The sequence below is a fragment of the Eurosta solidaginis genome, chromosome 2, assembly GCF_040869045.1.
Source record: "Eurosta solidaginis isolate ZX-2024a chromosome 2, ASM4086904v1, whole genome shotgun sequence".
NCBI lineage: Eukaryota > Metazoa > Arthropoda > Insecta > Diptera > Tephritidae > Eurosta > Eurosta solidaginis.
This window is the reverse complement of record NC_090320.1, coordinates 12,496,647-12,518,275: the sequence shown is the minus strand read 5'-3', so window position 1 is coordinate 12,518,275 and position 21,629 is coordinate 12,496,647. Positions and strand designations below refer to the sequence as shown.

Here is a 21,629-nt window from a genome sequence, read left to right as displayed (position 1 = left end):
CTGCTGCCTCCTTTCCGCTATATACCGGATCTATCAATTAAAATTGTGGCGTCACCAGTGGTGGGCTAAGCCTTACCATCGAGCATAAGATCTGCTTTGACGACGTGGAACCCTATAAGTGTTCTTGCATTCAAAATTCGGATAAGTAGAAATCGTGGGTTGAGCATCGAGTTCCTGATCCCTTCAAGATTAGTGTACAGGCGTGTAACCCAGTCTGAAAACTTCATTCTACATGCACTTTGAGTACATTTCGGCAAAGAAAAGCTTCGGAACATGCCGTTCGGAGTTGGCATAAAAACTCAAGTGTGGATCAATGTGAATCAGTCTAAATCTTATCCGAGTCTTCAATCTTCATATAATGGACTTTTCTAGTTTGGGCGGTGTGAGCCATCTAGAGATTTGAGTTATTTACTGACGGTAAGTAGCACAATCTGGCGTGTTGTGTGACCGCAAGTAATCTTTACTCGTAAGTCGTAAGGAGACGGAGCCGCAGTATGTATGCGTATTTCAGAGTGACCCGCTTTGAATTCTCACTGATGTAAGCGGTACAACTGCAAGCTCTGGTCAATTTGGAGGCCAGCAGCTCGTTTGATAAATTTGGCATATTCAGCGATTCCGAAACCTATTTGTTGTGCTGAGTTTGGTAGCCTTTAGCCACTTCAATGCGAGGAAACACCCGAAGGCCTTGGGAGTGTTATCGAGTTGATGGTCCTTTGCCGAATGCAGATCCGGTACCTTCCTGTACCAAGCCCGGCCATCTCGGGAACGGTTTGTTATGACCACCTGCGACCTTCTAGGCCATACCACCCTCCCACCCCCTAGAACCATGCGGAGTTCGGGGTCGCCAGAGCCTTGGCTGTTGAAACAGAATTCGCCACGGATAGGTGAGGTTGACAATTGGGTTTGGAGAAGCTATATATTGCGCTGGCAACCTGAATCTACAACATAAGTAGTACTTGGACTTAAGAATTGCAACTATCAGAGATTGGTAGGCCGTAACATACACTACAAGACGAATTCGTTCAACTGTTTTCCAAGTCTACAACAAATACTCCAAAGCCGTAAAAAATCATCAGTAAAAAAGCATAAACAAACCAAAACATCATAACATCCCTGGCGGCAAATTTTTTTCCATTGGCGTTTTTCGTTTTTCTACATTGATCACATTGATGAATTACCAGGCTCGCAGAACTACAAAAGCAGACAATTTGCACTAATAAGTGTGAGTGTGTGTGTCATACTTTGTTACTTCCTCTAACTCAAAACGACCATTGCATACTTTTAGGCTTTTGTTATGTTCCAAGTGAAAATTGCTACTGTGAATTGGTATATATCTGTTGAACCGAGCCAAATGACAAAGTTTTTGTTGTTGCAATATATAGCTACCTACCTCTAGATTAGTCCACAATTTGATACAAAGTTCCAACTTTAACCCTTTAAAGCCAAAATGCAGTTTATTGGTACACAAACGACCTAACATCTACATTCCCCTTTATCTTTTGAACCGAGGAAGACTTAACTTTTTTGTTGCCATACGTATATGTAGATTAAGATACAATTTGGTTCAAGGTTCCATCATTAACGGTTCAAGCGTTACGAGAGATATCGACAAATACTGGCGACTAAACAAATTATTGTGGATATCTCTTGAACCAAGCCAAATTTCCAATTTTTTTTGTCATTATATAGCCACCTACTCGTAGAATGCGGCATAGTTATGCGCGAGGTTCTATCGCTAACGGTTGAAGCGCTAAGTGGATTAATCGGTTTTTCGATTATTCCTGTTCCTTTTGTGTATATCTCTTGAGCCAAGTCAAATAGAATGCTGAGACAAATTGTGTCTTAATCTATTTGTTGGTGGCTATAGAATGCAAAACAAAGTTTAGAAAATCTTGCTTGGTTTAAGATATATAGGTGCTGGATCAGTTGTGTACCGATAAGCATCGATTTTCGCCTGAAGGGTGAATGATGGAACCGTATATCAAATAGTGAATTAAAGGACAAGGTTATACCTAGATATTGCAAAAACAAAAACTTTGTCATTTGGCTTGGTTCAAGAGATATACACAAATTTACAGTAGTCATATGAGGCATTTGCACTTGTAGAACCAGCCTAAAAGTATGCAATATTTGTTTTGGTTAGAGGAAAGAACAAAATTTTACACACACACACACACCCACACGTATTAGCGAAAATTGTCTGCTTTTGTAGTTCTGCGAGCCTGGTAATTCATCAATGTGATCAATGTAGAAAAACGAAAAACGCCAATGGAAAAAATTTGCCGCTAGGGATGTGTATGACGTTTCTTGTTCTGTGTGGAGTAATTTTGGCAAATACAGATAGTTATTGCTGATACTGCTGTGGAATAGTTCACAAAGATGTTTGGCAAAGATTCCGAGTTCAGTAGGGAGGCTCGCCTTCCATAAAGGTCCTATCGTTAACGGTTAAGGCGTTAAGTTGGTTTATCAATTTTTCTATAACTACTGTCCATTTGTATATATATCTTGAACCAAAGCCAAGGGTACCTGCTTGTAGATTAAGGCAAAACTTGATTCAAGATACTACCGTTAACGGTTAAGGCGCTAAGTGCATTAATCGGTTTTTCGATTATTACTGTCCTCTTGAACCAAAGCAAACGGTAAATTTTTTGTTTTTGTAATATATAGATACTCTCCTGTAGACTAACCCAGTTCTATTATTAACCCTTCAGTGTGTACCGATAACTCCCGATTTCTCCTTAAAGGGCTAATAATGGCACTTTATTTCACATTGTGGACTAAGCCACAAGAGGATACCTACATGTTGCAATACAAAAAACTTTACCATTTGCTTTGGTTCATGAGATAGACACAATTAATCGAAAAACATATTAATGCATTTAGTGCCTTAACCGTTAATAGTGCAACCTTAAATCAAATTGTGGATCAATCTAAATTAGGCGCTGATATGGATGTAAAAGAAACAAAATTGAAATTTTGCTTTGTTCAAGAGATATACACAAAAATCAGTTAGTAGTCAGCACTGATCGATCAACAGATAAACCGCACGTAGAAAGTGAACCGTTAGTAATACAACATTGAAAATAAATGTTGAGTATTCTAGAGATATACACAATAATCGATTTAGTCGTCAGTGGTAGTGAAAATACCGGATATCTCATGTAGCGCGTAAACCGTTAATGATAGGACCTTAAATTAAATTGTGGACTTGGTTTCGAAAGGTTTGTTGCTTAGGACATTAGAACAATATAATAGTTTGAGAGCTAGCGGAGTCAAATTCTTTTGGGGAACTAGCTCTAACTTTAAACGCTGCAGAAAGTTTCGTTTGTACTCTATAAATCAAATCTACATTTATTTTTTAATATTTAATAAATGTGTTTATTGAAATTTTACACAGAATTCTTTTTATAAAATCAAATCCTATAAATCAATCATATTCAAACAATTTTAAATCATAAAAGATTGATATACCACAATTAATGGTTTCAACCATTCCAATATTATAATTTGTTTATTTAGTTTAATATAAAGTTTCATGACCGTAGATTTTAAAACGACAATAGATCAACTGATAAAGCATAGCATTTCAATTTTTATGACGCACGTTTAAGGAAAATTATTATAGAAGTTTACGTAAAGTATTAAGTTGTTAATTTCAATGAACATTAAAACAATCTAAATTATAAAAACAATTTCTCAGTAATGTATGTTACTTAATGATGTACATAGCTTAGATGCTTCAAATATGATCCTGTACTTCTTCTAATTTTTATTCCCTTTAAAAGAGTATGCCATCACTGCCTTCAGTTGCAAAAATGTATTCATTATATTCGCTAGCGCGTAGTACTAATAATCATCGCCACGCGATACAACCTCTTTACAAGTAGGACGCAACATTATTGTATGCTCATATTGTGCAGTGTAGCAACCTTTAATGTCACATAGTGGTGGATATGCTTCCACCACCCCCTTGTCACAAAGATCTTTGAGCGCCATTTGATATTTGGTAGCGCCAGCGCGATCAAGCCAACGTTTGCAGAATGCCAAAGTGCCAAAATGTTTGTTAATAGTACCGAGCAATTGTTTTGATGATTGCAAACGCAATGGCACAAATGGTACATCGAAATTTTTCATATAATGTGAGCAATCCATATCATCATGCACCAAACCACGTCCTGTCGAACCAAATGTTTCAATAGCATAAAACTCATTTTCTTCCATACGTGTCGATTCGCCACCCTTAACAATGGGCACAGTCTTTCCAGAATGAATGCCTGCAATTAAAACAAACATAAGTTTGCATCATTTGTATAAAAGGTAACTGTGGAAGAACTTCAAAATAGTTGTCTGATTTCGAAATAGCTCCTACTCAACAAGAAAGGAATATACCCATACAGAAAATGTCGTCCTTAATAACACATAGAATATGTTTTAAATGTGCTGGTCTGACAAACGTCTCTTTATTCAAAGGATAAATGGAATATGTTAAAGCTGAAAAAAGTGTGGACACTCTTCGTTCAGGCAGAATGTTAGCCCCCACTGCAACTCTACCAGCTAGTGATCTCGCAATTTCGGAGGACCATAGGGATGTAGATTTGCAATAAGGTTAAGGTAGCAGTCTCCATACAAGCCTTCTCATATAAAATATTTATATATAAACTTTCACTAAGCATTATTTTCTTTAACTTTCTAGCATTAAGTTATATTTAAATGTCAAAACTACTTTCTGATTACCATGAAAATTTGCATTATATTACAAATATTAAGCAAATAACTTATTCAAAAACTTACGATAAGGACTAATGGAATGGCCATTCAAATTGCGTATCGATTTAATTGGACATGTTTTGCCATCCAATTCTATTTCATATGATTCCATAACTTCTTGTATGGCTGCACCAATATCGCATAGACGCACATCAATACCAGCCTCTTTGATACCCGTATTTGTGGCATCTTTAACTGCTTGCAAAAGTTTATTATACTTGTTGTTAAATGTTAATGTGAAAGCACAATCAATGATGCGTCCTTTAATATGTGTACCAAAATCAATTTTACAAACATCGTCATATTGCAATATAGTTGTATCACCAGCATTTGGTGTATAATGTGCAGCACAATGATTTAACGAACAACCAGTTGGAAAAGCTAAACCAGCTTCTAGGCCGTTTTCACCAATCAAACGACGAGCTGTATTTTCCAATTCCTCACATATTTGTATCATAGTCATGCCAGGTTTAATATAACCCTGCATATACTGTCGAGTTTGTCTGTGTGCTTCGGCGGCTTGGCGCAATTCCATATAAATATCATTATGCATGCGATCAAATGCGCGCTTTTCTTCCGACGTAAAACGTTCCTTGGCAGTGCGATCATCGGGCAAATCTTTAGGTGTGGGATATTGCATAATCTCACCTTCAGGATATTGGCCATCAGCGAAGAGTTCGGAAATTGGTATGCTAGGTGGATCGGTTTGGCCCTTTTTATTACTTCCACTTTTGTTTTTGTTTTTATTTTTCTTTTTAGCTGAATTCTTTTTATCAGCATCGTTAGCATTACCTGCAACTTCGTTCGCGTTATTGGTATTACCATTAGTAACTTCATCGCCTACTGCACCACCCTCTTTTTCAGTTCCTTCTGCTGCTTTTTTCGCTGCTGCTTCTATTGTTGATTTCCAATGTGAGTTAATTATGTTTAGGTTACGTGTTCTAATTAGCAACAATATAAAATTGTGTAAAATACCTCACCTTGCCGCAATTTTTTATTATTTGGTTTAGGTTTTTTTTGTTTTTTATTCTCCTCACCAGCCGCTGGAGCTGGTGCATCTGCTCCCTCAGCTTCATCGGTATTATTTGCTGGCTTTTCTTCTGCATTTATGGTAGTCTCCACTTTTGTAACTTCGACCGACATATTTTCTCTATTTATAAAGTACAACTACACTTCAAAAAGTTAAATTTTCTAAAAGAAATTGCACGAAATGCCTAAATGCTGTAAAAATTTCCGTTGCAACCTCAAAAGAAAAAGGAAGACAAAACACGAGGCAGTTGTCAAAGTGACATGAACCCAAGGCGTGAAGAAGAAAAGCAACGGAAAAAGTCTGACATACTCTTAGTGATGTTACTACCGAACCGCAAAAGCAAATTTAAACAAACGCTTCTGTAGTTTCAAGAAAAGTGAAACATTTTCACATGGTGGAACGATACAAGGTGGCAGCATGGTGACATACCTACAAACATAAATAAAAGTTCCATGTACTTTGTTTTTGTAAATTCGATGGACAAATGTCAAAATCCGAAAAATGTTTCCGAAGCACTCCGAAACTGGGGGTGGGATCCATAGTATTTTTGCGCAGAATACCTTTCTGTATTGGCGGTCTTCGGCCGAGCTTATAAAATATTACCCTGGGTGGGTCCAACACCGGTTTGGAGACCAACCCTATATCCGCGCAAAACACTTTTACCCACAGTTTTTCTTGTGGGTTAGATAAAATCATCAAAATTACAAAAACCATATGAAAATTTTCGATTTTGTTTGCAAATATCTCTGAAAAGAAATAAAATTTATTTTTTCCGCTTTCGGATTCGTAGTCCTGGGATCAAGACGCGTCTTTTGACACCTCTCTTTTTGGACGAGTTTTAGCAATGGTACCCTAAAGTAAACAATTACCAAGATGTATTATAGAGTGTAAGCGTGGATATATTTTTGATCTGCAAACCGTTGTTGAACCGGTAATTTCAATGCAGTGCCGAAATTTGAAGAGTCCGACGCATTCTATCCTCTATCATTAAGTTCAAATGCTTTAGGGTGGCGAGCAGCAATTGAAGAGCTGATGATTAGAAATGAGTATTATTTGCCATTACTAATATGTTTATTTGTTCACCCTTGAAAGCCAAACTCAACATGGTTTAAAAATCTTTTCTGTATTTCGTCCGAGAACTTACCAAGCCGTTTTTTCATTTATTTATTGTTTACCACTCCCCTTAAGCAACGTAAAATCATAATCACCAGCAATAAACAAATGCCTCCTACAACGGTGGATGAGTAGTCAGAATTCAAATTTGTGATAGGTATTTTGTCGCTACAATAACAAGATATATGCCTTGGATTAGATGTGAACGAGGTGGGAGAAACAGACAAACATATATATGGTCGCAGGTCTTGTGAGGATAAAATCTCCCAATTTAACTTTTTAATAATCATCTGGCATCATCACAACATTGTTGCTCACAATAATATTTAATTGTAAGTTACGTAATATGGCGACCGTGACAGTTTCCAGCGGTGGTACAGCAGCGGCATGCGGCATTAATATAACGGCGGTGAGTGCGTGTGGTTTAAAGATAATATAAAGACTTAAAAATTTTCCAATAAAAACTTGTGCTTGTGACATAAAGGCAATTTTAATAACAAAAAGACTTAAAATTTTCAATAAAAACCAGTTTTAAAGCTAAATTAATTGAAATAATCAAGTGCGGAGATAATAATTCAACAATAAGACAGTAAAAATTTTTTTCCTAACCAAATTCAACTAGCATCAAAAAACTTAATAATACTACGCAGTTATAATATAAATTTTTCTAACCCAAGCGTTTCTACAACAACTCTAATAATTTTAATCAGATATAACAATAAAAGTTTTTCTAATTAATTGTGATTTTCTACAAGAACTCTAATAATACTATACGGAGATAATAAGTCTAAAGAAACTTTTTAAAAAAGTAATAATAATATGCAGAGATAATAAACATTTTTCTAACAAATGCGATTTCCTACAAAATCTATTAATACTATGCGGAGATAATAATTCTAATTAAAAACAATTTTCAAAAATCCAATAATACCATGCGGAGATAATAAATTTTTCTAACAATTTTTAAAAATTATAATACGATGCAGAGATAATAAAGTTTTTTTTTAATTAAATACAATTTTTAATAAAGAGCGGAGATAAAAGATTTTTCGAAGCTACTAATACAACAATACATAATGCAAAAAATAAAACTGTAATAAAACTAAATACTACGGAAATAATAAAAAGAATTAAAATTCGAATATCTAAAAATTTATAAAATAATACAAATTACTACACTCATCAGCATTCATAACGGCATCCAAAAACCCACGCCACTCAGACAAAGGGATCAGCAACTGTACCACCGCCAGCAGCAACATAAGCAGCAGAAACAACTCCGGCATCAGCAGCAGCATTGGCGACAACAGCGGCAGCGTTTACGGCAGCAGCACAATAAGTATAATATACATATACGTATTTAACATTTCTTTTGCCTACGGGTATTTTTTCTTTAAAACCTATATATGTATGTATATTAAAAATTAAAATTTTGTATTAAATTCGGTGTCTTCGCTTTCCAATTAAAATAATTTCACATTCATATAAATTTTAGATTTTGGTATTAGGGTGGTTTTCGAAAAAAAAAATTTATTTTTTTTTGATACATACGGTGGGTTCCGTTAAAAACCAATTAATGATTAGTGATTATCACATTTTGAGATTTTTTTTTACAATTCATACCTATATACTTTTGTAACCTTTTAAATTCAATTACTTTTTATAGATTTTTCATACAAGTTTACTGCAGTTTCAATTAATTCTTCTAATAAATTGTTAAATATTTCTTTAATTTTTTCCTTCGCTTTTTTTTTCCTCAACAATTTAACTTCAAATATAAATTCAACATTCAAACAAGTGCTTTAGTAATTTCATATGTACAACCTTAGAAGTGGTAGACAAGTGCAAAAAACTTCAGATTCAGAATCCGATTCAGATAAATCAGGCTCAAGCTACGAAAGTTTAGCTTCATCATCGACCGAAAAAGTCACAAACCAGGAAAATAGATTTTCTTTATCAACAGATTTTCCAGGCTTCGAAAATTCTTCCATTAAAAATTCAACTTCTAATTTAATTTCAAATCTTAACGATTCAAATAGTGAAATATTAACTTCAACTTCTCCTACTTTAAAATCAGATCTTAACGATCCAATTAGTACAAACGTTGCCTCACCTTCTAATTCAGCTCCAGATCTTAACGATCAAGTCATGGCAACACCAGAGGATAAAAGAATTTTTATTAACACATGTGCTAATTCTATTAGAGAAAACTACAGTGGTGATCCACTAGCACTTGATTCTTTCATAGACAAAATTGCATTACTCGAACAATTCGCTACTGCAGATTTAACCGATACTTTTATAGCGTTCTTAAAATCAAAATTAGAGGGTAAAGCTCGTGAAGCAATACCAACACAAGTAACTTCAGTCAACGAAATTAAAACAGCTTTACGTAATAGGATAAAACCGGACAACTCGAAAGTTGTAGCAGGGAGAATTGCAGCGTTGCATGTTAACGGTAACAATTATACAGATTTTGCCAAAAAAGTTGAAGATTTAGCTGACTCACTTGAGCGGTCTCTTATTATTGAAGGGATCACTCAAACGAAAGCTCATGAAATGGCAGTCGAACAAACTGTTAACGTGTGTCGTTTAAACGCAAAATCCAATTTAGTAAAAACCATTCTAGCCTCAACGGCATTTACTCATCCGAAAGACGTAGTAGCAAAATTAATTGTAGAACAAAACAATGAAGTAACTGAGCGTCAAGTTTTAGCTTTGCGATCACGTGGTAACAGTACATTTAGAAATTCACGTGTAGTTATCGAGGTTTTTACCCAAACCGCGGCTATACTGGTTATAGAAATAATAGTTCATTTTCATATAATAGTAACTATAACGGTAACAACAATCAAAGATATAGAAATTATAACGGAAATAGATATCAGAATAATCACAATAATAATACGCGTCCAAATACCAATCCTAATCCAAACAATAGTAACAATAGAAACAACAATGCAAGATCCTCAAACGGTAGAGGTCGAAACGCAAACGTTCGCGCTTTAAACGCCAGTGCCCCTCAGGAGCGAACACTGAGGGGGGACGAATTAAGCGAGTAAGCGAACTTCCCTTACCAATAACCATCTATTGTTTAAATTTAAATTACTCTGATTTCATAGAATTACAACTAAAAGAGTCACAAAAATTTTGTTCTTTCCTAGTAGACACTCAAGCCGACATTTCTTTAATAAAAATATCATATCTAGCCAGTAATATTTCCTTAAATACGAACGATATTATTAACATTACCGGTGCCACTTCCAATTCAGTTTGCACTTTAGGTAAAATTACAGCAAATTTAAATTTTTCTAACTTTTCTATTAAACATATTTTACATGTAGTAAATGGAGACTTTAATATTCCATCCGATGGCATACTGGGTAAAGATTTTCTGAATATTAACAAATGTATTATTAATTATGAAAAAACAAAAGGATTTCTTTTTGGGTAGGTAATGAAAAAGTCGCGATACCAATCCTACACGGAACAGAAGGCGACAGTTGTATCATTCCACCAAGATGCGAAATATTCAGACTTTTTGATTTAGGAGATTCACCCGAACCACTTTTCGTGGACTCGCGGGAAATTGAAAGAGGTGTTTTCACAGCTAGGTACATTGTTAATTCCAGTAACCCAATAATTAAAGTTATAAATACCACGGATGATGTAAAGTTTGTAAAAAGAAAAAGTATTCGGACAGAAAAACTTTCAAACTACAATGTTTATACAATTAACAAGACAGAAACAGAAGACAAACGTACCAAAAAACTAATTTCGATTTTAAAAAATCAAATACCTCAACATGCTCATAGTAAACTAATTGACCTTTGCATAGATTATGCCGACATTTTTGCTCTTGACACGGACAAAATGACTTTAAATAACTTTTACGAGCAAAAACTAAGACTGACAGACAACGATCCGGTATATGTTAAAAATTACAGATTGCTATACTCTCAACGCGAAGAAATAAATCGCCAAGTAAATAAGTTATTAGACAATGATTTGATTGAACCCAGTTATTCGAATTACAATAGTCCTTTGATTGTAGTCCCAAAGAAAGATACTAATGGTCAAAAAGCATATCGTATGTGCGTAGATTTTCGCGCGGTAAACAAAAAACTCATTGCTGATAAATTCCCACTAGCTAGAGTTGACGATATTTTAGACAATCTGGGTAGAGCAAAGTATTTTTCCACATTAGATCTTTTTTCAGGATTTCATCAAATCCCCTTGCATCCTGATTCTCGTGACATAACGTCTTTCAGCACTGACCGTGGCGCATTTAGATGGAAAGTGCTTCCATTTGGCTTAAATATAGCACCAAATTCGTTCTCACGAATGATGACAATAGCTTTTTCGGGTATACCACCCAATGTCGCATTTTTGTACGTCGACGATATTATCGTCATAGGGTGTAGTGAAGCACACCACATCAAAAATCTTTCAAAAGTCTTCGATACTTGTAGATCTTTCAATCTCAAACTTAACCCAAATAAATGCAACTTTTTACGACCAGAAGTTACATTTTTAGGTCATAAATGTTCAGCCAAAGGTTTGTTGCCAGACGGCTCTAAAATAAACGCAATTAAAAAGTATACGAAACCGACTGAAAAAGACGCAGTACGACGATTTGTCGCGTTTGCAAATTATTAGAGACGGTTTATACCTAATTTTGCGTCTCTGGCAGCGCCTCTGAACCGATTAAGCAGAAAAAGAGTTGAACTTGTATGGGATGTAGAGTGCGAAAGAGCATTTTTATCTTTGAAAGCAGCGTTACTTTCACCAAAATTACTTCAATATCCAGATTTTACTAAACAATTTATTATTACAGTTGATGCTTCCACAACTGGATGTGGCGCTATTTTAAGTCAAGAACAGCAAGGTAGTGATTTACCAATTTGTTTCGCTTCTAAAGCATTTAATAAAGCCGAACAGAAAAAACCCATTATAGAATTAGAGCTTTTAGCTATTTACTTTGCAATCAAACAATTTCGACCATACGTTTATGGCACCCATTTCATTGTAAAATCAGACCATAGACCTCTAGTATACTTATTCAACATTAAAGACCCATTTTCAAAACTTTCAAGAATAAGACTGGAACTATCTGAATATAACTTTACTATTGGATATATAAAAGGTAAATCAAACGTGTGTGCTGATGCACTATCGCGTATAACAATCGATGAGATTAAAGAAGCTAATAAACAAATTTTGGCAGTACAGACAAGATCCATGACAAAAAAGGCAAACGACAAAAAATTATATAGAAAAACAGACAAAAACGACGAAAAACAACTTACTTGACATGTCTACGACAAATTTTCATTTAATTTTTCGAAAAAAGTCCCACGAATGAGATCTGCAATTACGTACGATAAAAATAATAAAACAACAAATTTAAGAATGTTTGCGCATATTAAACATAAGAAACTCGAGTTACTTAGTTTTGAGCTTGTTAACGAAATAATGACTTTAGAGAAATTACTTTCGAGGCTTGAATCAGAATCCGGCAAACACAAGATTAAGAAAATTGAATGGCCTAAAAACGATATTATGTTTGAACATTACACTATTACAAATTTCAAAAATATTGGAAATAAAATTTTAAAATCATTAGAAATTATACTAACAGATCCAGTGGAGACAGTAACAGATGAAGATACAAAATTAAAACTTATGGAAATTTACCATAATGATCCCATTTCTGGTGGACATTGCGGAATGAAAAGACTTTACGCAAAATTGCGAACAAAATTTTATTGGAAGAACATGACTCGTGATATATCGAAATATATCAAAAATTGTAAGGATTGTCTTTTAAACAAGGTTAAACCTAAAACAAAAGAAAAACTTGTTTTAACACCAACTCCTTGTAAACCATTTGACATACTAGTAATTGACACAATAGGACTCCTGCCTGAGTCCACAATAATATTTAATTGTAAGTTACGTAATAGTATCAACATGTCTCTCTACCATCGGTGATAACAAAACAATACACTACTTGGTGCCAATATAACCCAGTGGCGAGGCTACAAAATGCCGCAGGACGTAGAGATAAACCCCCCCTGAGCCAGATAAACAATTTTGCATGTAAATGCAACAACAACGATTTGAGACAGATAAATCCAGATAGAAGTCTGGTTCAATTTGTGAGCCAGATAATTTGTCAATTATTTCTTTTTAGTTTGGCAACGCTGCCTTTAATAAACCTACTTTTTTCAAAAATAGATGTCGCTGCTTAGCCTTTTGCTGTATGAGTTAAATGAAAAAAAGCGGACTACGTATGTGAGTACATCCGTATACAACATTTTTAAATTTTTTTGTTGCTGGCAACGCCAAAGACAAAAATTTACTACCATCAGAATACAAAGAAACGGCGACAATACAAGCTTTTATAGCATATCTCCACTTAAAGCTTTATTTGAGATTTAGGTATCTGCAAGGATTTATAAAGTTAAATCTCCCAAATTTATCATACATAATTCATACCCGACACGTGGAAGATTTAAGTTTAATCTTCATTACATTTTCGACCGTTTGTTCAATCATTAAGCATATATCACACTACTTTATTTTTGCTGGGATTCCAAGCTAAAAAAACTGACTTAAACTTTATCGGAACTTCAAAACACAATTTCTTCGGTCGCTAATGGTTCACTTTTTTCACAAGAAAGTTGATTTTAATTGTGTTTTTATGCACCAAATTTTCAAACTAAAAAAAAATTTTCATGTGTCAGAAAAAAATAAAGAAAAAACGGCCGAATGTCAAAAAAAACATATCGAAATACAAACTGGCACGTTTGTTTTTAATGAACTAGGTTGTATTTTCCTTGTATTTCGTTAGTTTCTTCAAATATAGTTTACACACTTACACCAGTACTGAAGCCTATTAGGAGGGAGTGCGACAAAAAATTGAAGATAAATACAAAAAAAATACACGAAAATAAACTAGTGTCATATAGGTATTAAAAATGTTTCAGGTATGGCAACCGTCAATGCATATGTTATGTAATTTTTTGATAAGAAAATATTTAAGGTAGGAGCAGTTTTTAAATTCATGTATGACAAATGTTTTTTTAATATTTTCAAGTTAAGATTTTATTTGCAAAATGTCAGAAAAATAAAAAAAATTCTCAAAATAGAATATTAAGATATTTTTTTTGCTATGTAGAGCATAAGAAAATGTATGTACTTAATTGGAATATGTAAAATTTTTTTATTGCTGAAAAACTTCAAAAAAGTTGAAACTGTGCTAGTGGCCCAACTTTATAGTTTTTTCAATACGAAGAAATAAAACTACATATAAGACTGTAGTGGAGACGGTTCAGGTTAAAATATGAGATTTAATAAATCTTCACAGCTAAAGCTCTAGGTGGAGATATGCTATTTTTTTTATACTCAGTTGAGCAGAGCTCACAGAGTATATTAACTTTGATTGTACAGGTATAAAGGAATCGAGGTAGATATAGACTTCCATATATCAAAATCATCAGTATCGAAAAAAAATTTTATTGAGCTATGTCCGTCCGTCCGTCCGTTAACACGATAACTTGAGTAAATTTTGAGGTATCTTGACGAAATTTGGTATGTAGGTTCCTGGGTTCATGGGCACTCATCTCAGATCGCTATTTAACACATTGACTGCCACGTCGGACATATATGTGTGACACTGTACTATGCGGTTTACGGCACGTCAGACACATATGTCCGACACGACTATTGTTTTCTCTCGCCATGTCACACAGCAACGATTGACGATAAATATGATTTTATTGCAATAATAAATTATATGGCGTCCCATGAAATTTCTGTTATAGTGGCTTCGGCGTAGCTCAAGAACAATTGGAAAAAATTGGTTTTGAAAAAAGAAAATTAGTTCATTTTATTACAGTAACAAAAAATTTTTTACATATTATTTTTATAAAGTAGTTATACAAATCAACCATTAAACTTGTTTGTGGTGATTCCCAAAACATTCTAAACACATGAATGGCTTTTGGGGACAATCCGGGCAATACTTGAATACTCTTTTAGCCTTCTTTCTGGCGATCTCCCTTCCTTCCATTTGTTTTATTCTGGAATAACATAAAGTACATGTTCGACGTACTTTTGTATTACTTGCGCTTAGTTTTATTTTTAAAATATGAATATTGCCTGATTTTGGCTTCATATGTTTTTCTGGCTTCTGCAAATTTAGAAGTGATGAAGTAATTTGTTCTCTAAACCACCGTATTTTTGCATTATTTTTTTTCGTAGCTTTCTTGTACACTACAAAAGCATTTACTACTGATAATCCAAGCAGATATTCTATACCCAGTTTGCGGTACCACTTTACGCCCTTCCTCAAAGTAATAGCATAAGAACAGTTTTGGTCTGATAAATCAATCCCTGCTTTTCCTTTGTTATAAGCAAGTACGGCTATTGGCTTTTTCTTATTCTTCTTCACAAAGCGACGTTTTGAGCCAGGGGAATTACTGGTTGATGGTTGGTTAAGGTCAAAGCCAGCTTCTTCTACCATTCTTGGACTGTGTTTTGTTGACAGAATCCGTACATCACGTGCATCGCGCCATTTCAGTACCACAATTCCATTTTGCTCTTCTCTATGAATTACCTGACCTTTTTCCAATTTGGCATCAAAAACTTCTTTGGGCATATACTTTTTGTTTGCTCTTAGTGTACCCACAACGTGTGTATTTTGTCGTAAAAAGGAAAGTGCCAACTCATAGCTTGTATAGAAATTGTCAACGAACAGTGTCCTACCTCGGTTTAGTAAGTCCTGCGAAAGTTCTTCGCAAACTGATCGTCCCAGGCCAAGATTTCTTGCGTAAACTTCTGACTTTCCTGAGTAAATCTTACTTGACCATGTATATCCTTCTGTAGAACATAGCTTGAATAATTTTATGCCATACTTATGGGCTTTGTTTGGAATATATTGTCGAAATACTAAGCGACCCCTCCAAGGCACAAGAGTCTCATCAATTACAAAATCCTCAGCTGGGTATAAAATTTCTTGGTATTTTTTGCAACATATCTATAAGTGGTTGAATTTTTCCAGTCCTATCCCCTTTTGGAATAGTTTCATTGTTGGAGAAGTGTATATTCGCTAGTATTAACTCAAAACGGTTCCGCGGCATTACCTTGGGCGCTACATTGTTCTTATAAATCTCACTTGTATACCAGTATGATGCAATACTACCACATCGAACAAGACCCATCCATAATATAAGTCCCAAGAACTTTTTCATTTCATCGCTATTAGTTGGAGTCCATTTTTTCATTCGACTTTCGTGTTTCAATCCTTTTGCAATCAGTTGTTGCTCAGCGTATCTATTTGTTTCTAATACGATGAGGTTGATTATTTCATCGTCAATAAACAAACGATAAACGTCAAATGGCGTGACACTTTGTGGGACATCTACTTGTAGGCCTGATTTTCCCGAAAAAGTTAATGTTTTATGACGACCTTCGTATTCAGACCAGACAACATTTATAATTTCGGGTGGTTCACTTGCGACCCGATTTTCTTGTTCTTCATCGCTTTCTTCCCTATTCTCTTCTAGTTCTAGGCTTTCAAGAACTTTTTCTATATTATTTACGACTTCCTCATCTTCTTCACTTTCCGAAGAGTATGCAGTAGGATTATACATAGGATCCTTTACAGAGTCATCAGAGCTATAATCTTCATCTTCTTCACTTTCTGAAATTGCGAGTATATTTTCTAACTCAGTATCTGATAAAAATTTTCTTTTCGACATTCCGTAACACAAATATTATGGACCAATATGACGCGACCAAGTCTTCTTGTTTACTAAACATGTAATAAGAAAAAATAAAGAGCGAACCCAAATTGTTGCACTTGCTGAATTCCTCAAAAATAACGGTTTGCAAAAACAACATACTCCCAATTGTTTTGTTTTTGCAAAACAGAGTAGAGCTTGTATGACGACGATGCATTCTGATGTTTAGCCAATGTTTTTGTCGTACATATATGTCCGCCATGGCCCTGAAATAAAAAAAAGTCGGCAGGTGCCACGTCGGCCATATGTGTGTGACATACTAATTAGTTAAAAACTGCCTGTTTCTAAGCAGAAAATATTACCAGCACTACCCTAAATTCTAATTTTGATGTCTCTGATGAGATTAAAAAAAAAAAATTCTGTGGCCCCCAGCATCTTATTTGCTGAAAGTGCCTTGGCAGTCAATGTGTTAAAATGAATGATATCGGACTATAACCACGCCCACTTTTTCGATATCGAAAATTTAGAAAAATTGAAAAAGTGCGATAATTCATTACCAAAGACGGATAAAGCGATGGAACTTGGTAGGTGGGTTGAACTTATGACGCAGAATAGAAAATAAGTAAAATTTTGGACAATGGTTGTGGCACCGCCCACTTTTAAAAGAAGGTAATTTTGAAGTTTTGCAAGCTGTAATTTGGCAGTCGTTGAAGATATCATGATGAAATTTTGCAGGAACGTTACTTGTATTACTATATATATTCTTTATAAAAATTAGCAAAATCGGAGAACGACCACGCCCACTTTAAAGAAAAAATTTTTTTAAAGTGAAATTTTTACAAAAAATTTAATATCTTTACAGTATATAAGTAAATTATGTCAACATTCAACTCCAGAAATGATATGGTGCAACAAAATACAAAAACAAAAGAAAATTTCAAAATGGGGTGGGTCCGCCCTTTTTCATTTGATTTGTCTAGGATACATTTAATGCCATAAGTCGAACAAATATTTACCAATCCTTGTGAAATTTGGTAGGCGCTTAGATTCTAGGACGATAACTGTTTTCTGTGAAAAAGGGCGAAATCGGTTGAAGCCACGCCCAGTTTTTATACACAGTAGATCGTCTGTCCTTCCGCTCGGCTCTTAACACGATAACTTGAGTAAAAATCGATATATCTTTACTAAACTCAGTTCACATAATTATCTGAACACACCTTGTATTGGTATAAAAAATGGCCGAAATCCGACTATGACCACGCCCACTTTTTTGATTTCGAAAATTACGAAAAATGAAAAAAATGCCATAATTCTATAAAAATACGAAAAAAGGGATGAAACATGGTAATTTCATTGGTTTATTGACGCTAAATATAACTTTAGAAAAAAACTTTATAAAATGGGTGTGACACCTACCATTATTAAGTAGAAGAAAATGAAAAAGTTCTGCAGGGCGAAATCGAAAGCCCTTGGAATCATGGCAGGAATACTGTTCGTGGTATTACATATATAAATAAATTAGCGGTACCCGACAGATGATGTTCTGGGTCACCCTGGTCCACATTTTGGTCGAAATCTCGAAAACGCATTCACATATACAACTACCACCACTCCCTTTCAAAATTGTTATTAATACCTTTAATTTGACACGCATATTGTACAAACACATTATAGAATCACCCCTGGTCCACCTTTATGGCGATATATCGAAAAGGCGTCCACCTATAGAACTAAGGCCCACTCCCTTTTAAAATACTCATTATCACCTTTCGTTTGATACTCATAATGTACAAACGCATTCTAGAGTCAACTCTGGTCCACCTTTATAACGATATCCCGAAAAGGCGTCACCTATAGAACTAAGGCCCACTCCCTTTTAAAATAATCATTAACACCTTTCATTTGATACCCATATCGTACAAACAAAATCTAGAGTCACCTCTAGTCCACCTTTATATCGATATTTCGAAAAGGCGTCCACCCATAGAACTAAGGCCCACTCCCTTTTAAAATACTCATTAACACCTTTCGTTTGATACCCATATTGTATAAACGCATTCTAGAGTCATCCTTGGTCCACCTTTATGGCGGTATCTCGAAAAGGCGCCCACCTATAAAACTAAGGCCCACTCCCTTTTACCCTCCCTGATACCCTTCATTTGATACCCACTCCCTTTTAAAATACTCATTAACACCTTTCATTTGATACCCATATCATAAAAACCAATTCTAGAGTCACCCCAGGTCCACCTTTATGGCGATATCTCGAAAAGCCGTCCGCCTATAGAACTAAGGCCCACTCCCTTTTAAAATACTCATTAACACCTTTCATTTGATACCCATATCGTACAAACAAATTCTAGAGTCACCCCTGGTCCACCTTTATGGCGATATCTCGAAAAGGCGTCCACCTATAGAACTAAGACCCACGCCCTTTTAAAATATTCATTAACACCTTTCATTTGATACCCATATTGTAAACAAATTCTAAAGTCACCCCTGGTCCACCTTTATGGCGATATCTCGAAAAGGCGTCCACTTATAGAACTAAGGCCCACTCCCTTTTAAAATACTCATTAACACCTTTCATTCGATACCCATATCGTACAAACAACACATTCCAGTGTTATCCTAGGTTCATTTTCCTACATGGTGATTTTCCTTAATTTTAATTCCATAGCTCTCAACTGAGTATGTAATGTTCGGCTAAACCCGAACTTAGCCTTCCTTACTTGTTATATATTCGCGTACAAATTTTCTAAATCGAGTAGGATATTAGTTTTATTTCAAGTAAAATGTTGAGCATCCAATATCCAATGTGGTGTGTTATTCTTTGTTCCAACATTCCAATTGGGTTAATAACAAAATATCGTTCCTGCTTTCATCGCTAATTATATCACTATCGATAACTTGCCCGGTCTTAAGTTCCATCTGCAGTGAAAAAAATCAGCATAGTGTACAAGTACAAGTGTGTTGACTTATCTGTCAAGCATTCTGACAGGCACTCGCTGGATTCGGAATGACAGCGAATTCAAAATGGATACCATTACCGAGTGCGCCGAATGATTGAAAAATTGAAAAAGTCGATACGATTGGTAGTCAAAAATGTTGTCGTTGAGACCAAAAATGCGACTCTAGACCTGAGATTTCCATCAGGTGAGCGAGGCTGTTTGTATTTTTGACGTTTATCGCTTAGTGAACACACTTGGTATAGGTACACTATGAAAATCAGTTTCTTTTACGCGCGCGTGTTTAATATATTACCGTGTGGCGTGTGTTAAAATATTAGTTTTAATTGATAAAAGAAGTACCTAATTGTGTTATTATTTGTTAAGCTCATTGTGCATGTGTTTGTGAAAGTCAAAAAGTAACTTAAAACAGTTGAACGGTATGTGCCGTCAATTTTTTGCGTAGTGTTAATCAAAAAGAAAAATGGCGTCGAATTCAACAGGTGCTTTAAAAAGCTGTTGGATGGCAAAATTCAAATTAACCAAGGTATATCTCAAATATTCTTATTTTATATGAATCCTTTCTCCAAAAAAAGGTAATAGTCTAGTTGAGGGGTCGACTGCTAATACGCTACCAAAAATATCGAGAGAGGTGTTAAACGACGCGTCTTGACATCAGTATTAATAATCCGAAGGCGGAAAATAAAAATTTTAACGCGTTCAAAAGATATTAACGAAAAGACCCACAGATACCTCCGAAACCGGGGTGAGATCCATGCATTTTTGCGCAGAACACCTTTTTGTGTTGGCGGCCTTCGGCCGCGATTATACAAAATAACCCTGGCCTACGCCATGCCAAGTCCGGGTGGTGGTATAACCGTGGGGTAATAGTCTAGTTGAGGGGTCGACTGCTAATACGCGTCAAAAAACATCGAGAGAGGTGTCAAACGACGCGTCTTGACATCAGTATTAATAATCCGAAGGCGGAAAATAAAAATTTTAACGCGTTCAAAAGATATTAACGAAAAACCGAAAAAAGACCCGCGGGTACCTCCGAAACCGGGGGTCGGATCCATAGTATTTTTGCGCAGAACACCTTTCTACGTTGGCGGCCTTCGGCCGCGCTTATAAAAAATAACCCTGGGCTACGCCATGCCAAGTCCGGGTGTGTGGTGTAACCGTGGCTACCGCCACGGTGATGCACAATTTTTTTTGGGGGTACTAACACAACAACAACCACATGGAAATCGCCAACTTCAACTGCAAATATCTCCGGACATGGATAAAATTTTTCTTTTCCGCCATCGGATTATTGTTCTCGAGATTAATACGCGTCTTTTGACACCTCTCTCAATATTTTTGGTAGCGTATTAGCAGTCGACCCCTCAACTAGACTATTACCTAACCGTGGTTACCGCCTCGATGATGCACAATTTTTTTTGGGGGTACGAACACAACAACAACCACATGGAAATCGCCAACTTCAACTGCAAATATCTCCGGACAGAGATAAAATTTTTCTTTTCCGCAATCGGATTATTGTTCTCGAGATTCATACGCGTCGTTTTGACACCTCTCTCGATATTTTTGGTAGCGTATTAGCAGTCGACCCCTCAGCTAGACTATTACCCAAAAAAATTGTGAACAAGCACAAAAACCCTTTGTCCCTGCTCACAGAAATGAAATTTTTATTCGTGAGTCTTTTTAATACAAATATGTGTTTTAACATCTAGCAGGATCCCTACTAAGTCTTATTTATATTTATTGTTAAAACGTGGTGCACTTTTGGAAAAGGGAAAAGTTTTTAATTTGATCCCACACCATTGGTTGACCGACCAGGGTGATCTTGCGGCCTTGGGCAGCAGGGGCCCCACCCTAAAGTTGGGCCAAGATTTTCAGGTATCAGAAGATGCGTATTGATCTCGAGAACAATAAGCCAAAGGCGGAAAAGAAAAATTGTATCTCTGTCCGGAGATATTTGCAGTTGAAGTTGGTGTTTTCATGTGGTTGTTGGTGTGTTGG

General features: G+C 35.5%; 2 protein-coding genes across 2 annotated transcripts in view; one reads left to right on the top strand and one right to left on the bottom strand.

Moving 5' to 3' along the window:
* Positions 1–3,350: 3,350 nt before the first annotated feature.
* und (methionyl aminopeptidase und) lies at positions 3,351–6,041 on the bottom strand. Its single transcript, XM_067769353.1, has 3 exons — positions 5,748–6,041; positions 4,792–5,661; positions 3,351–4,274 (listed from the first exon to the last, which is right to left on the bottom strand). Exons 1-3 carry the CDS (start codon positions 5,908–5,910, stop codon positions 3,847–3,849), a joined length of 1,461 nt encoding a protein of 486 aa, XP_067625454.1. The 5' UTR covers positions 5,911–6,041; the 3' UTR covers positions 3,351–3,846.
* Positions 6,042–19,923: 13,882 nt separating this feature from the next.
* Positions 19,924–21,629, top strand: part of Nckx30C (solute carrier family 24 member Nckx30C) — an 849,440-nt gene continuing 847,734 nt past the window's right edge. Inside the window, exon 1 of the mRNA XM_067764396.1 lies at positions 19,924–20,154. The gene's annotated coding sequence lies outside the window, so the exon portion shown is untranslated. The remainder of the gene's footprint in view (positions 20,155–21,629) is intronic.

Bases quoted from the DNA above. Each gene is read 5' to 3' on its own strand.
- und (XM_067769353.1), bottom strand. From the start codon at position 5,910: ATGTCGGTCGAAGTTACAAAAGTGGAGACTACCATAAATGCAGAAGAA. The intron at 5,662-5,747 runs GTGAGGTATTTT...AATCAACAATAG, and splicing joins TAATAAAAAATTGCGGCAAG to AAGCAGCAGCGAAAAAAGCA. The intron at 4,275-4,791 runs GTAAGTTTTTGA...TTTTAATTGCAG, and splicing joins CCATTCCATTAGTCCTTATC to GCATTCATTCTGGAAAGACT.